The 17,091-nt window shown below is 38.0% G+C and overlaps 1 protein-coding gene across 3 annotated transcripts; it reads right to left on the reverse strand.

Moving 5' to 3' along the window:
- Positions 1-775: 775 nt before the first annotated feature.
- LOC115668299 (kinesin-like protein KIN-7O) lies at positions 776-16,493 on the reverse strand. 3 transcript variants are annotated; one of them, XM_056302733.1, is made up of 30 exons: positions 16,380-16,493; positions 15,412-15,525; positions 15,244-15,325; positions 14,978-15,045; positions 14,789-14,863; positions 14,563-14,708; positions 14,374-14,476; positions 12,606-12,686; positions 12,401-12,469; positions 12,238-12,297; positions 11,995-12,156; positions 11,040-11,096; positions 9,376-9,603; positions 9,236-9,301; positions 9,007-9,150; positions 8,794-8,898; positions 7,772-7,918; positions 7,416-7,529; positions 7,243-7,329; positions 6,957-7,160; positions 6,705-6,872; positions 5,411-5,617; positions 5,196-5,285; positions 4,963-5,103; positions 3,436-3,533; positions 3,009-3,087; positions 2,745-2,909; positions 2,507-2,626; positions 2,348-2,419; positions 776-1,264 (listed from the first exon to the last, which is right to left on the reverse strand). In XM_056302733.1, the coding sequence occupies exons 1-30, from the start codon at positions 16,449-16,451 to the stop codon at positions 1,028-1,030; spliced, it is 3,561 nt and encodes a 1,186-aa protein (XP_056158708.1). In that variant the 5' UTR covers positions 16,452-16,493; the 3' UTR covers positions 776-1,027. The 3 variants fall into 3 exon arrangements, with proteins under 3 accessions (XP_056158708.1, XP_056158707.1, XP_056158709.1); XM_056302732.1 differs by having other exon boundaries at positions 7,772-7,921; XM_056302734.1 differs by lacking the exons at positions 14,563-14,708; positions 15,412-15,525; positions 16,380-16,493 and having other exon boundaries at positions 7,772-7,921; positions 15,244-15,317.
- Between the last annotated feature and the right edge of the window lie 598 nt (positions 16,494-17,091).

Below are 17,091 nucleotides of genomic sequence, written 5' to 3' on the forward strand. Positions count from 1 at the left end.
CCGTGGCGAGGCGGACCTCGCCCTGACGCCGGCGAGGTCACTGACGCCGGCGGGGTCGCCTCGCCTAGGCGAGCGGGGCGGCCCTCGCCCAACTCGAGCGAGGTCGACTCGCCCTCGAGCTCGAGCGAGGTCGACCCTCGCTCGACAGCCGGCGAGGGTCGACCTCGCTTGAGTCGGGCGAGGCGGAACCTCGCCAACAGCCGGCGATGTGGCCGCCCTCGCTCGGCGGCGAGGGCCCTCGAGCCCGGATCCGGAGAGCCCCCCTCATTAGGAAAAAGGAAAAAAAAAGAAAAAGCAAAAAGACGAAAATGCCCATGGACTAAATATATTGGGGTAAATGTGTCACAAAAAGCAAAGTTCGGGGTTTTTGGTGTCACAAAAAAAAGTTTGGAGTAAATGTGTCACAGATGGCAAAGTTTGGGATTTTTGGTGGTTTTTTCCTATTTACATATTGTGAAAATTTCAAATGTTTAAGATTAAAAACAATCAAAATGTAACATCGATTAAAAAGTTGATTATTAGTAAAATAGATAAAGATCGCTAAATAAACTCTTTTTAAGTGTTAGTAACATTGAATAACTTTTGGGGGAATCAAAAAAAAATTCAGCAGGTGAATTATTAGTAAATTATCAACCTTGTTTCGAGTTATTCAGTTAATTGACCTTTATTTGATCGTTCGTAAATTACCAATTTTTCAAATAACTTACTACCATTTTTTAGCAGCTTATCCACGTTGTTTTATGCATGCTGTAGCCAGTGCTCTAAAATTATCGACTTTTACAACAATTTACCAACCACGATTAAAGCGGCCCGACATCTATCAATTAAGGGGCGTTACTATTCCACCATTCCAGACAAATTATCTCAGAAGTTAGAAATGTACAGCTAGTATTTACACGTACAGGCAAGAAGAATTTCTCTGTACAATTGGGCAACAAAACTTTCCTGACTCTTATTGAAGACTCTCGACGGTAACCTGCAAAATACAAGTATGTATACAGCGATGCAACATCGACCTGTGCGGACATCATGGCTGAACATGTCCCTTGGCAGCAGCAAGCTGTTTCTTGAGGTTGAGGACCTCAATGCCATATGATGCCAGACGATCCTTGAGCTTTCCTGAAGCCTCCTCGTACTTTCTATTCATCAGGTCTTGTTCATTTAGCGCTTCAGTGCATCGGTATCTCATGGCGTCCAACTTTGCCTGCGTCCACCGTAGTCTCATCCTCAACTTTGCTTTTTCCTTGCCATTGTTGACTTCTTGCTGTTTGTTGTTACCATAAGAATCAGATAACAATAAACTTAATTATAATACTTGTAAAGTAAAAGCTTTTAGCAAGAGGAACTGAACAGGAAGCAGACAACCCTTTCTATCATTGTTCTTCCCCTCTTTTTTCGAACATTCTAGGCAAGAATGGTCTAGATTCTGATCAGGAAATACACAAAACCCTGAGGGCCTATCACCTTACAACAGAGCAGAAGTATATTGTTAACTACAAAATCCATATATTACAAAGCTAGAGCATAAGTTTTTCCTTCCGAGGTTAGGCGTTTGGTTCTGCCAAAAGATGGTGCAAAAACCAAGCAAATCTAATGCCTGAAAACAGAAAACGCTAGAAGGGCCATCCAAAAATTTAGCAGAGGTAGTGTCTCCACATCTACCTAAGCCCCAATTGCCAACTCCATAGCAGAGCTCAAAGCGTTAACCAAGAAACAATACAATTATGTTAAAAAACAACTTTTCCATCTTAATGAAGATACTGCAACTCCCAATCAGAGTGGATGGACGAAAGTTTTCAGGGATCTAATCTTTCTAGTAAAATTACATTATGCAAGTGTGAATATCGAAATTATACACCTAATTTGACCCCCAATGCCCCCAAAGGAAAAGCATGTACTCCATCTAAAAGGAGGGAATGAATGATAGTTCTGCTGGATAATACGACACAGAGTCTGGATAGTAGCAAGACTAAATAGACAAAAGAGACTAGTGATATAACAAACAAAGCTGTTAAGGCCGATTGAACCACGTAATATGTTCCTTTATGTGAACGTTGTGCTTCTACCAATTTCACACTATACATTATAATTGGATAAAATTAATCCGCCGTACTCGTATATAACGAGGCTAATGCAGAGCATGTTGTTCCAGGACTCAGACCTCAACCACCAGTAGCATACTGTATGGTGTTATGGACTTATATAAGTCGTTGAATTTCGCACATCCTACATAATGTAGCTATTAAACACTCTAATCCCAAGATCTACCACTTACAAGAATACCAAGTATATCAGCAAAAATCTTTAATATGAGAAAAGGACGGACATCCCCAGTGGGCAAACTTACAGTGTGCAGCTTTATTTCCATAGTGGAAATCCTTTCAGACAGTATATCTGCTTGAACTTCAGTCTCAGATATCTGAAAGAAAACATCTCATCCTGTAACTTTTGATACTTTTCATGCCAATTAAATGCTAATTATGCTCAAGCACTTTCGTCAAACTACCTTGTCATTTTGACTTATTTTCAGGGATTCAAGTTCAACCATGTGCCTTTGCTGCTCCTCTAATTGAGTCTTTAACCTATCCCGTTCAGTTGTTATGTTATGAAGTTGGCTCTTAAAATTCTGAGGACAGAAAAACATAAACGGTAAAGAGTATGCAATCAATGCTGAAAACTTACAGCATAATCTGATCTTACTGAGCAAGTATATCTTAGAGGCTATTCTTTCTGGACAATCTAACCTGCAGATTACTTGCCAGATCTGTTCCACTTTCTAACTCTCTATGTTTGATAAAAAGATCTTCCTTTTCTTTCTTGAGGATCTTCAGCTCCGTCTGTGGCTGATTTACTCTCTGGCAAGCATCATTATACTCCAAATTTATGGTCTCAAGTTCTGACTTCATCTTCTACAGGGAAAAGAATCAATTAGCCTGAAAACAATCGACTGCAACTGTTCAACTTTTTACGCTTCCATCCATAAATTAGCAGAAAAGATAAGTGCTTACGATTTGGGAATGTTTATTCTCCACATCAGCCAATTCGAGGGCGTGTTTCAATTGTTCAATCTCTATAGTCTTGTGCCTACTGCAAAAAAGTTGAATAACTGAAACATTAACATTGGTGAAACAGACGAAGGAGGCTTGATTCTCTGGAAGCTAAACCTTTATACTGGCCATCTAACCACCAGCTCATAATGGAGCACGAATTTCATTGATCTAAAAATTAACAATTTATAAAATGCATCATTCCCCTTAGCAGGGGAAGAATCTGAAAAAAAAACAAAGGGTGCAATTAATTACAATCTTTTTGCCCAGCTTTTCGAGCCAAAGAAGAATAGGATAACATTTAAAGTAATAGTGCTCAGAGCAGCACATGAAAGATTGAAAAGTATTCCTATGGAACTCAACTATGAGAACAATGGTTGAGACAAACCTGTGCTCTCTCTCCAGTTCTGTCTCTTCCTCAGAAAGTTTTAATTGCTCTCTAAGGACCTTGCATTGATCCTTAGAGAATTCGAGTTCATTCTTCACCTTAGATTCAGATAAGAGGGATCAAAATAAGATGGAGTTCTCTGTAGGAAAGCGACATTATAATCCAATAAATTCTAAACATCCATAACAAAGACATAAAGAAAGTGACAGATGTAATATGCATGACCGAATTAGCATTCTTCAAAGTTCACACAAAAATGAAGTTACCTCCAAAGGAAAAGATAGTTAAATGAAATTGATGCCTTCAACAAACAAACGAAGTTTGCATTTAATTCCCCTCTTTCAGTGTCGACGGAATTCCTTCCGGGAGTCACTAAGAAATTTACCCCATATTAGTTAACCTCTCAAAAACTGCAGTTTGAAAGCATCGGCGCTCATCAGTTATCCTCACTTGTTTAATTATTTGATTCAGAGTTGACATGTAGCCAGTTTTTCTCAGACTATTTCTGCTAATTTTATTGAGTCAAAGGAATTTATGTTTTACCTATTTGTCAGTATGTATTTTCCCGGTTTTTCAACTTATTGATTTAGAAACTTAACAAAATATAACTACTGCAATAAAATAGATACATCCACAATTTAAATAGTAAAAAAGTAAATTCCCAAACACAAAAGATCAAAGACCTCTAACCAAAACACTTTTTGCCTTTATAGCCAGGATGCTGATTCAGTACCATATATAACAATTGAAGAAAAAGTTCGTAGGTTTTACTTGGAGAGATAATAACTAGCTCCCCAGTAAATTTTCTTGCAACTGTTGTATGTTCTTTTCCCAAACTTAAGCATCACTCTAATTGCAATCCCTTGTTGGACCACTATTCAACGTACACGTTCTTGATCTATAGTGAGGTATTGTTTAACATAGGTTGAGTGAACAGCAAGTGCATGACAAAATAAAGAGAAAAAAACAGAGGACGTAATTTGAAAGCAATCTCGAGTTTAAGTTGACACTTTATTGACTTTAAGAAACACAATTTCAGAATTCTAACAATAGTTTGTTCATGAGTGTTTAAGGACCAGTGCCAGCCGAAAGAAAATAGGAAAATTTTCAGCTCCTGCACCGACTCATATAACTATCACACTATCAAACAAAGTAGACTATAGTGACCATCTTGATGTAGATACTTTTTAAACTTACTAATCTTGCACTTTCCTCAATAGCATTTTTAGCGAAAAGAATAGATCACGGAAATATTAAATGTTGTCAACACTAAAATTGAACTTGCCACTCTATTATCTGACTTGGATAAGCCAATGTTACGCTTGTGAGTATAAAAGTGTAAATGCCCCTTTCGAAGAGCTTAGCAGGCTCAATGTACAGTGCAAATCATATCGATGGAGTAAAAGCATTCTTGATTTGAAATAGTCATAAAAGTTACAGCTACACGAGATGTTTTGAACTGAGACATTTTAAGGAGATTCATGCAAAATTGAAACTTCCATAAGAAAAATTGTTATTATATGTTACCTCAGACAGTTCTGTGGATAATGATGTAATCTCTGCATTATACAACTTAGTGTTTTCTTCTATGGCTTTAATGCTAGCTTTCTCCTTAGCAGACCATATAGCCTTCTCCTCCTCCATTTCCAGCAGGGAATCTGTTAGTTGCTGCAAATGCCAATGTACCAAGCAATGAAGCCAACTTCAGGAAACACCTAAACTGGACACACTTTGCTTGTGACTCAACTTTATTTTCCTACCATAGCTAACTCTTCCTTTTCATTTACCAACTGATTGATTGATGCTTCCAGCTTTTGCTGATAAGATTGAGATTCTTCCAATTTACCATTCTGGAAAGGGACAGAACAAGATGCCATGTGAGATTGATAAAGTGGAGCTCAGAAATTCACTTCATTGCACCATAAACAAAAAGTTGAGAATTTTGGAGTCAGAACTAAGAGCTGTCAAAGCTTACAAGCTTCGAAATTTCTTCCTGCAACCCTGTTAATTCTGAACTTGACGTGCTCATGTTTTGAGATTGAACTTCCAATTCCAAGGCCAAACTCTCACATTTAGACATAACTTCATCCTTTTCCTTACATGCAGCTGCTAATTCCTCTTCTAAGGAGGCAATAGTCGCTTCCATCTCAAATGCAAGAACTTCCAACCTTCTGTACTCTTCCTGAAAAATACAATCAAAAGAGAAAAGCCAATTGACAAAAGCCGTGGGTTTGAAGCTTCTTCCATTCTCCCACATCGTATAATGACATGACTTTGAAGCTCAAAAAGCCGACCTCTTTTTTTTTATTACCAAAAAAAATGGGAAAATTGAACAACTTTAAGGAATGCCTTCACAAGATTCCATTTAAAAATTTCTAATACATTTTATAAAGTTGCGCAATATGAAATTAGGGGGTAAGAAGTGCAATCGAGGAATAAGCAGCAGATCTTTTGACCACCAAAAACGTACAAATGCAATATAAGACATAAAATAAAGGGAAAATATAAAAATCTGTCTCCTAAAATAAGTTTACTCAAGAATATAATTAGCTAGAGATACATAACAAGTTCCATAATTCCAGGGCATTTAGTTAGAAATAGAACATCTTGACAAATGCATCCGCATCCATGTAGAGTTGCCCAGTTTAATCTGCTTATCAAATAGCATCATGTTAATTACTGTACACACAAACCTACCGGTTACCTTCCGGATCTAAACCACACAAATAGGTGTCAATGAACATTATCCAGTCAAGGGAAGCATAAGCAGACAAAGGGTCAGGGTACGTTGCAACTCATCAAAAAACTAAAGAAGCATTTCACACACAACATCAACACATTGGGTAGCCTTGACCACTTAACAAATGAAGATCAAAATGATTTACGAGCCTGTCCAAAAAAGAGAGGAAACAATAGTACATAACATGTCCAAACGGTCAAGAAGCACAACTAGCTCTTTCATAGAATGACTCAGCTGACAAAAACTCAGCCCGACAAGTAGATGGTGGCAAGCAGAGAACTATCAATCAAACAGGTTACAAGCTCGAAGGCAATTGAGAATAAAATTGAATTTCATTCTATCCCCAAAAGAAATATTTATTAGTGTCGTTTGTTTTATCTTGTACCCCCACCCAAAAAAAAAAAGCCGGACCATTGACTTGTGAGTTTTGACAGACAAGGGAAAACAGAACGTAAATCCATAACCATCCATAGCCAGTTTGCAAGTAAGCAGAATGCATAAGGGAAGAAACAATTTCAATGATTAGCACCTGCATTGTCTGGTCAATATGAACGTGGCCCTTAGACCTTTTCGAATCAATTGCAACCGAATCACGCCGTCTCCCAGCAAGTGACTCCCGTTTATTGATATCCCTTTCTAAAAGAGCCTTCTGACCATGCAATAATTTTATCTCCCGCTCAGCAGATGCTTTTTCACCCTGATGGTGCGAGAGTCCATGAGTGATCCTGTCATTTGCAGGAAACTAAAAAGAAAGGATAGCAAAATTAAATTCATGTGACACCTCAAGCTTAGTCTTTTCTTGGACAGCATTCCTCAGCTTGAATTCAGCCTCTTTCAACTTCAACTTTGTTTTATCCAGATCTTTCCTCATATTCTCCCTTTCTTTCGCCAAGGTGGATGAGGATAAGCACAAGATTTCCTTTTGAAGATTCTGTATTTGGGATAAAAGTTCTATCTTTTCCGACTCAGTTTTGTCCCTGAGTTCCTATGTAAAGACCAACGACTCGGATAATTAATGTGTAGCAAAATACTGAAGCCCAAGCATTATATTAAGAGTCCAAACTTACCGCCAAGGCCCTTTCAGAACTTTCAGCATCAGTTTTCATTTCTTGTATTTGCCTCTGGAGACCAACAGAGAAATCTTGCGAAAGAATCTGCAGTTCATATTCAGTTGCAGAGAAAATAATTTAGACTAACCAAATAGCGACTATCATATTTGCCGAGTGAAGAAGTACAGTACCTTCTCACTCTCAAGTTCATAAACTTTCTCCTTGATGTAATCATGCAACCTCCCATGGTGAATGGTAACTAATTTCTGTTGGTGAGATGTCTGACTTGAAAGGGTCTTAATATCCTGTGTACAACCCAACACTTATACAGACAGGCCACAATAGCACAAAAGGGCATTTATTTTCAGTTAAATCGGATAGGATATCAATAGAATGCCAAATCCAGGTGACAGGAGATCTAAAAATTCAGGAGAATAAACTGCTACTATTCAGATTATGGGCTGAATGTGCACTAAAATTCGTAGGTGAGTGACTTAGAATTCAGTAAATCTTTCTTTTGGGATGGTAAAATGCAACAAGTACTCACGAGAAGGGTGCTTGACACAGTAGAAAAACTCTGGAAAACCTCATCAATAAGTGAAAAGGCGCCATCTACATAATTTTGCAAATTTTGGACTTCAATCATTATATCTTGAACTTCCATGGAAAGCTCGACCAAAGAGTCAAAGTTGCCCTGCTGAAGAAGAGAAACAATGTGTTAAGTTTCAGTTTTTGTTTTGAGAACATCGGTGCAGCAGAAACGATGCGAATATCCCCAGATCACAGAGATAGAAAACCAGCAATAAAATGCATTATTTGACACCAAAAATGCATTGTAAGGAAGTCTTTCTTGAGCAATCCTTGCCTCCTTATGTGCACTAAGAAGTTCTTTGCAAATTTTAAAAAATGACATCCAATCCAACAGAAAATAAGATAGTGAAGCATCTAGTAAAAGTCATAGAAGTTGAAACATGAAATGGAATTATAAAAGCTGCAGAACTTCCTTGGCAGAATGAGGTGCAGCATCACTATGCAAGACATACAAGCACAGTAGTGCTCATGAGAAGTTTAGCTGTGCAACAAATCATAGACAGGTACATGAACACATAAAGTAAGGTTGACACATGAAGCATATACAGAACTCTACCATAAAAATTGAACTTTGACATAAGAGATGACACCACAAAAAGCTGAGAGCATACTTGATGGACATCCCTAGGATGGCGCACTCTGTCCTTCCATTAGTTATGCTTACATATTATCTAAGGACCCACATATCGTGATACACTTTTGATTATTTCTTTCCCTTCATTAGATTACCCACAATGCATTGCTCATATGATAATTGCACATTTATGACAGTGCGCAACATTCTTTCCTTTTCCATTTTCCATTCTAATTTTTCACAAAGCTTCTCCGGATAACAGTACTTCTACTTTCCTCTCCTTTCTCTTAACGATTGTTTCAAGCTAAATACATTGCTTCCGCTCATACATAAACATTTACGTTTTGGCATAAGAAAGGAATGAAAATACAGGCAGTGCATGCTGCAAACAAATAACAAAATACCTCCTCTAACTTCTTCTCAACAGATAATTTGTTTTCTGCTGCCATCTCAACATATTTATCCAAATTCTGTTGGCTCAAAGTTTTCTCGATCTCCAAAACCTTGATCTAGAATGTAAAGACGACAAAATAAAAGAATGTGGCAGAAAATTGACTGTGATTGGACGGTATCAAGAATTTGAGAAAGAGAAATGTACAGGAGAAAGAAACGGATACCTGATCTTGGAGTTGCTCTATCACAAGATGAGCCTCTGGCTCTCCAGGACATGTAACATTATTTTCTTGTTTTACGTAAGAAAGAAATTTGGCTTCAGTAAGCATTCTCGTTAAGCAATCCACTTGTATAGCATTGGCGATTCTCTGTATAATACCAGAGAGGAAAGGAAAATGTAACAAACAAAAAAGCAACAAAAATGGAGGGAAAGAAGCAGATGCAAATATTTACCTGAGCTTCAGATTCCATCAACAGATTCTCATACTCTGCATGGATATCAGTACACTCATTGACGACCTGCCACATTACAAGCCTTAGACATTGATACTCAAAAGAACATACATTAATGAACTGAAAGGCTTTTCACAAACCACAGGTGCACTTTTATTTTTGACTGTCGCTTTCCTCCTATTAGTCACGTGCTGCAGAGCTCGTGGATGAGGAAGATTAGGGTCTTCCACTCTCTTTCGATCACTAAAAACGTTTGTGTTAGTTTCGGTGTCCTGAAGTAACTTATCAAAAGGAAGAAGTGGACCAACATCCCGCTTAGCTCGTCGAGGCTCGAGAGTAGAATCCTTCAAGTCAGGCACGGAGTAAGCCTAATATTGAAGAAAAGTAACTTAGAGTAAAGCAAGGAGATATGAGGGCAACTGTACTTGATTCCAGAAAGAATCATGAAGCAACAAGAAAATCAGGTGAGAAAAATGTAAAAAAGAGCGGTAAAAGAAACAAATCCAAGAATTATGGAAATTGGCTACTTATCATCTTCATACCTTAAGAGTTGCTTCCCACTTAATTGCCACCCTTCAAATTCCAGACAACTCCAACCCCAAACCCCAAAGAACAAAAGTACAAAAACAGGGAGGGGGTGTTGGGAAACAAAGAAAGAAGGAAGGATATTGCAAAAGTACTTGAGTTGGCAAAGCCCTTAGTCCTTCTACCAAATCTACTAGGCATGAGCTCACTTTTCATTATGGAATTAGAACAATACCGTGGTGTTAAACAAGGTGAAATGGCATGGATTAAGGCAGCCAACTCTACTTAGTAAGAATAAACGGCATTTGCTGTGTACTTACTTTAAGGCCAAAGTTATTTGTGTACTGACCATTCGTCTTATAAAAATGACCATATTTCACAATTAAATGACAGAAATAGATTTTTTTTTTGTTGATATCATTGCCATTTACCAGTTAGATAGTGAGATCTCAGATAATTTGGTTAGCAACTGACACAAATCTTTTACTTGCATCAAATTAGCCTATCTAATATGAAGTAGTTGTCAATTTGAATTTTGGTCCAGCTGTTCCAAAAGCTACTATAGTGAGTCTCTCTATCCTTCATATACATGACACAACCTGCTTATCTTTTCTTTACCTTTAAAATACAACTACAACCAAGCTTGGCATGTTTGGTAAACATTATAGTAGTAAAGCTAATCAACGCCTGCCTTTCGACACAATCTATATTAAGACCACCAGGTTTTAGCATTTGGCTGGATCCCAGAATTTTTTCAAGATGACTCCATGTGCAAGAAAAGAAATCTCTCTCATCACGGATGTATTGTGCTCAAATTTCCAGTCAGTTCACGGTCGAGAAGCCTTTCAAAGAGTTTTTTAAGATAATATTTCATATTCACTATTTGCTACAGCTAGGTCCCAGGCTCTTAACTGCTTGTCAAGGTTCAAAGACCAGTCAAGAAGTCTTTCTAATTTCAGACATAAAATGCACTTTATCTAAGCTGCTTGTCGAAAACTGAATTTCCCTTTAAATTATCCGGAAATATTGTTAAGGATATGCCACATACAGTTGATATAAAGAAGATTATGTTAGAATTTTCTACAGGTTGCCATTCACAGTGTTTTCCCGAATCATGTCACTCCAAGTCTCTGTTTCCCTCCTATGCAGTCATGCCTCTATCTTTTAGCTAAGTGCAGTGCAGACGAAAATGTAGAAAACAATGTCAATTACTGTATTTAGAGAGCGATAAGCTAACTGATTGAAAATTGGATTGGCTTGTCAATACACAGTGCAATACCTCCACAAGCGGCTCGCGCAAAACTTTACTGGGGCACCATGTATCCCGCCTCCTACCCTGCTTACACAACGAGGAAAATTTCTTCAAAGCAAGAAAAACAGTGTTAATAATCTGCAACAAGATTAATTAAGTTGCCATGAGCTATTATTGCTTTCCTGGATGTACTCCACTTTGTTTCTTGGCAAAGACGAGTTTTGAGCATGTTTCACATTAAACTTTGGAGGTCTACAATTAAGTGATACGTGACTGGCGGACAACTATCTTACAAGTAGCCGGCTCAACTGTCTAAAATAAGCCGGATGAGAGTTGAGATCTATATTAAAAGGCCAGGTATATGTACATTCACAACAATATTATAAATCATACTCAGTGACCATTTTATTCTGCTAATATATCTTTCAATGAGAAGTGTTCTTCACACTAGCACTGCACTATTCGGTGATAGAAGGATTAAAGCATGGATTATTCATCAGCAAAGCTAACAAGAAAAGGTAGATCTACGAAACATCCATGAAGTTGTAAATCTTTTTCGGGACTTCATATCACATATAACAGGCCAAGTACAACACTGCCAGCTATAATGAGGACAAGCCATTAAAGTATGCATTTGTATTTGTATTTTCACCAAAAACTTCTATTAGTTATTTAAAAAAGAATCACACCGTGGATGATTAGCTTGTTGCTTCACCACAGAGCAGCAGAAACAGCACAGGCATGGCATACCTTGTTTTTCTATACGTAGCTATGAACCATCTTAATGTGCATGAACGAATATGTTGCAAAACATGCCAAGTCATTTATGGGTACTGATTTGTATAAATCACTCCAAGCTTTCATTGAGTAGCTATAATACAACTACAAGATATTAAAAGTACCAGCAAGCTACCCGAATAAAACATGAGACTTGGAGAATTCAAAGGATTTGCAATATTGCAGCATGCCGCCTGTACAATACCTTTTTAAAATTATCTCGAATCTCTTCCCTGTTTGAGTACAGCACAATTGAGCTCAGGTTTTCAATTTTTTTAGCTTGCTCTTGTAACCTTTTCTCACGTTCAGCTTGGGCTTTCTTTTCCTCCTCCAACTCCAGAGCGATTCGCTCCCTCTCCAGTTCAGTCTGTTAAAGAAGTTTGAGTAATTTCCAGAACACATACCCAATTTTCAATGACAGAATACAACAAGAGTAGTAACACTAAACCTGCAGTAATGTATTCCGCAAGTTTAAGATCTCCTCTTCTAAATGTTCAGAATGTGAACCCTGAGGAAAATCAGTAGCATCAGAAGATGAATTTCCAAAGCCAACATTTCAAATAAGTGCATATGATATTATTCTCCATCTTAGTTATAACAAATAAGTAAACCTGCAATTTGGCTCGAAGCTCCTCAATTTCCTTCTTCTGCCGCTTTAGAAGAGCGGCATCTGTCAAAATCTGCCTCATGTAAAAGGTTAAACAAATAAGCAACAAAGGCCTATACCATATAGCACATCAAAAGGGAAAAAATTGAAATGGAGGGAAAAAAAAACAGCTCCAAGTGGAAAGGAAACCAATAGCTTAGGGTCGAGACCTCATTCACATGGGCATAGTTCGTAATACGAAGCGCTCTACTTGCAAACTGGAGACTGCTTTTTGTTTCATCCGCATGAATCTGCAATAAAGAAATTGCTATGAAACAGGACAGATATGTGCAATTTGCATATGATCAGAAGCATTGTCCACCACAGTTTATGTGCAACAAGTACAGTTAACATATTATCTTGTGTTCAAGTAAGAGTTCATTTAGTTGCTATATAGAAAAATATTACCTTATGCATCAACGAATATCATCTCAAGAGATACAAATAGAATTTGACAAATAAGGTCATCAAATGGTAGTGGTCTAAGTGATCCAATCATACCCTTGACAAGCTTACACGGTAGCTATGCCTGCAATGAAAACTTCTGTCCTAGGTAATAGGTACTTCAGCATGAAAGGCTCCCACAAAGGTCCCAACGCAGGAAACTTGAAGGAGTTAATAACAAAAAAATCGTGCATTTCACCGCATGAGTCGCATGATAAAAACAATTTATTTGCATATCGGACGCTCAAAAGAAACGGCATCACAAGGAATAGTCAAAACATCCAGTGTATTTACCTTAGTTGTTATTTTTCCTCTTATACTGGCAGAAAGAATGATTCTTAGTCAGGTTGAACAAATTGCAAAGAGCAAATTAAGAAGTAGATGTTTATGGCTCAATAACATCGAGCAATGATATGACTCCAAGATAAACAAATTAAGAGAAGTGAATGAGTTTGACGGATCATGAGTTTTGCGACAAGCATCTTCATGATAGAGAGCACAAGTCCAGAAAAATTAATATTTCATGGATGCTACAGATAAAACTAGATCTACTTTGAGATGTCAATCAAAAAATTCGCAAGATACATGATTGCCATTATATGTTGCCTCCAAAGGTGCAAGATAGGGGCACTTGGCAGGAAAGATAATACAGAGTGACTAAACAGATGTCCTTAAGAGAGCTTCTTGTAACATTTCCGAACAGATCTCTATAAATAGCATGACCAACTTTACCTTTAGAACACCTGGAATTACATGATACATCATCATAATGCTACCACTTCCTCTAATCCATTCAAATTCTATAGGATAGAGTTTAGCCCAATCAAGCCAATTCAATGCATGACACATCTTTTGAGTTATAAAATTAGTAGATTTACATCATTTGGCAATTAAAGGCCTGTCATTCCATGTGATGATGACCTAGAGTTTCATGCGGTAGAACAATGAACCAACCACTGAACCAGCTGGCACTTGATCAGGTCAAAATGAAACATGTAAACCCTTAGCCTGTATTCCAGTGAAAAGCTAACTGGCAGCCAACATGCATTGTGAAGACCAAGTCTAGTGATACAACGATCTCAGCTGCAGAATGAGATTTTTATTTAGAAAAAAATATAGCATTCAACTAATCAAGAGTCATTGGTGCTACCAGCCCCCAAATAAAACAAAGCCTAATGATTAATCTGCTCTCTGCTCAAATGTGTTTAAATCCAGATTATGACTAAACCAGACCAATGCACAAACCGGCCGGACAAGGCTCAATTGCCTTCAGGCCAGCTAACTTGACCCGGTCATACAAAAAATTGGCTTTAAGGACATATAAAAGCCAACAAGAGAGATAAAACCAGCAACTTTGAACCCAGTATCACAATCATCTAAAACTTTGGTACAGCATCTTACTATGATAGAACGTATACTTACTGAGCTAGTATAGAAAGATACTTTTAGTCAAGAAACACAAGATTGCAAGCTAAATGACTTTTTAACCATAACCTGTGCCAGCGTGATATTGCAAATTATAGCTGTGTTTGAATTTCCACCGAGAGCAGGTTGCAAAATGCGTGTAAGTTTGCTGTCGCGATATGGGACATGCCCCCTACGACAAAAGTGAGCAATATTAATCCACGTGCCATATATATTATAAAATGTACTTGCCAACTAGTAAACAGTTGGATACCCCACCCCTGACTTTCAGCACCTTCACTCAGCTTTTTAATCACAGTTCCCAAAGTCATCAGACTTTTATTGATGTGAGACCCCTCTTTAAGACGGACACCCTCTGCCCCGGTTTTTGCAGCACGTTCCGAACCAGCAAGGTCAACTAAGTTCTAGAACAGAAGATCATGGCTGTAAAAAGGGAAAGACCAATAAAGAGTACACATTTGACAAGAGAATCAAAACTTCATACCAGAACAGATACACGAACAGCATCACAAGAACTGCCACCAACACCATCTTCAGTTTTATCCCGACTCTCAATAATCTGTTCATGGTAATGGTGAGAAATTTGAAGATTAGACTGTAAAACAACTAGATATGGAAGGATTTTGCAAAGCATATGATACAAAAAAAAGTAAAAGAAAGATTATGAATCTACCATGCGAAATATGGTGTGAGACCTGCTGCTGTACACGTTCATATTTGTCTCTCCAATATGCCGATGAGCTGAATAGTAATAGAAGCAACAGTTCCCGAGATGTCAAATAGGTTAGGACCCTTCCTTAAAAGCTTAGATAAAATCCACGCTTTAGAAACTAATAATTTCCCTTTTCAAAGAAAATAGTTTCAAAGGCAATAAACCGAATGTCAACAACATATTGATGGAAGCGCAAAAGCAAAAGGTAATGATGCTATGAGAGTTACCTTCTCCAAATTCCATAAGATCAAGAACTTGGTCAGGAGATGCAACAATTTCTTCACGTAGACCAGCAACATATATTCCCCGCTAAGCTTGCAAAGTTGATTCCCAAATAAACTTTACGACCTAATAAAAGCAATTACACAACACTCTAGTACACAGTAAATCCCTACCTCCAAGTTTTCATGAATTTGCAATTTCCGATGCTCAGGAGCCAAGAGGTCATTTATTTCTTCATTATATATCTCCATATAAGACATTCGCAACAAAAATTCACGACCCACTTCCTGAGTATTATGAGGACCATAAGTGCAATGTAGAAAGATCAGATTAAAACCTCACAGAGAATACATGTTATCTTTCTTTTCTTTCTCAGTACTTATTCAACACAATTTATTGGAAGAGAAAGAGGGATGATTGAAAGAAAGTAATTCAAAGATTGGAAAAGGTAAGCACCATAATGCTTTTAATATGCTCAAAAAAAGAGAAGTGGCCTACAGTTTACTAAAACGAAATATCATACTTCTACACATATTCAGTTCCATGAGCCAAACTTATGATGATATGATCGAAGATAAAGGAAGAGATATACACCAAGATCACCTTTGAATCAAAGATAAATTAAAGGGCGTACTAAAAGAAACTGCTGAACCTAACTTTTTTTATGTAATAAAAGAAGAGGAAAATGAAAATATTAGTGAGCCTGTCAACAGTTTGCCTATTACTCAATGAATTTTTGCTTAACATAACACAGAACACCAACTATATATCCAGTAATTATGCTCTCATGGAAAGGGCAACATCAAGTATAATGGCATGCCGGATAAGCGAATTTCATTCTTGCAACTTACATAACTTGCAAATCCAAAATTGTATCATTAGTTGCCATGGCAGCATTTCATGGTCGAGAATCATGAGATGTTTAAGCATTCCAAATTACATGAGTTTTTTAGAAATTTATCTAAGGGAGGTTGAGGATAAAGTTTCAGTAATACGGGCTTTGAGCAGCATACTCAGAGTCAGAGCTAACAGTTTAGTGAAATGGTTTTCTCAGGTTATTGGAATTGTATGAAACTTTTCTAGCGATAAATGTCCGAGACATAAATCATTTCAAATAAAAGACTGACATGCAAATGCATACCTTGTTAATGGAATCGAACAAATCATAAACTGAAAGAGGGATAACTCCCGGCTCTCTCACTGACCCACGCATGGTATGTGTCTTCCCGCTGTTAGTTTGGCCATAAGCAAAAACAGTTCCTAAAAGACAGCAATGCAGTACAAAAAATGTGAGCTCAATCAATCCAGAGTTCAATTGTCTAAGCTAAGTGCAGCTGCAAACACAATTCTTCGATGCTTTCATCGCCCAAGCAACATGGAACGACACAAAGAATCCCTGGAAGCCAACATAGATTCAATTGCACAATCCAAAGAAAAAAAAAAAGTTGAGAAAACTTGCCATTGAATCCACGAACAGCAGCGTCGACAATATCTTTGGTGCGGGATTCATAGACCTCCCGTGTCTTACAGTCTTCTCCAAATATTTGATCTACAGTGACGAAAGAACAAATACCAAACAAGCGTTTAGAGCCTTCGCACTAGATTACAGGAAACGAACGCAAATTTAGGCGGCGAAATCCTCGCCGAGAGCGAAAGACAGGACGAACGGAGACGATACCGAACTCGAATTTGGAAGGGAGATTGGCCATGAGGATGGAGTTGCCGGAGATCCGCCAGGGGCTGGTCCCGGCGTCGTCCGGCGAGAGCGGCCTCGCCCTGACGCTCACGTGTATTCTCTCCATTCCGACTCCCCACTTCCGCAGTTCGCAGCTCGATCGAGGAGAGGGAAGAGC

This window comes from Syzygium oleosum, unplaced genomic scaffold (assembly GCF_021117445.2).
Source record: "Syzygium oleosum isolate NSW1041296 unplaced genomic scaffold, Sole_v2.1 Sole_v2.25, whole genome shotgun sequence".
Classification (NCBI taxonomy): domain Eukaryota; kingdom Viridiplantae; phylum Streptophyta; class Magnoliopsida; order Myrtales; family Myrtaceae; genus Syzygium; species Syzygium oleosum.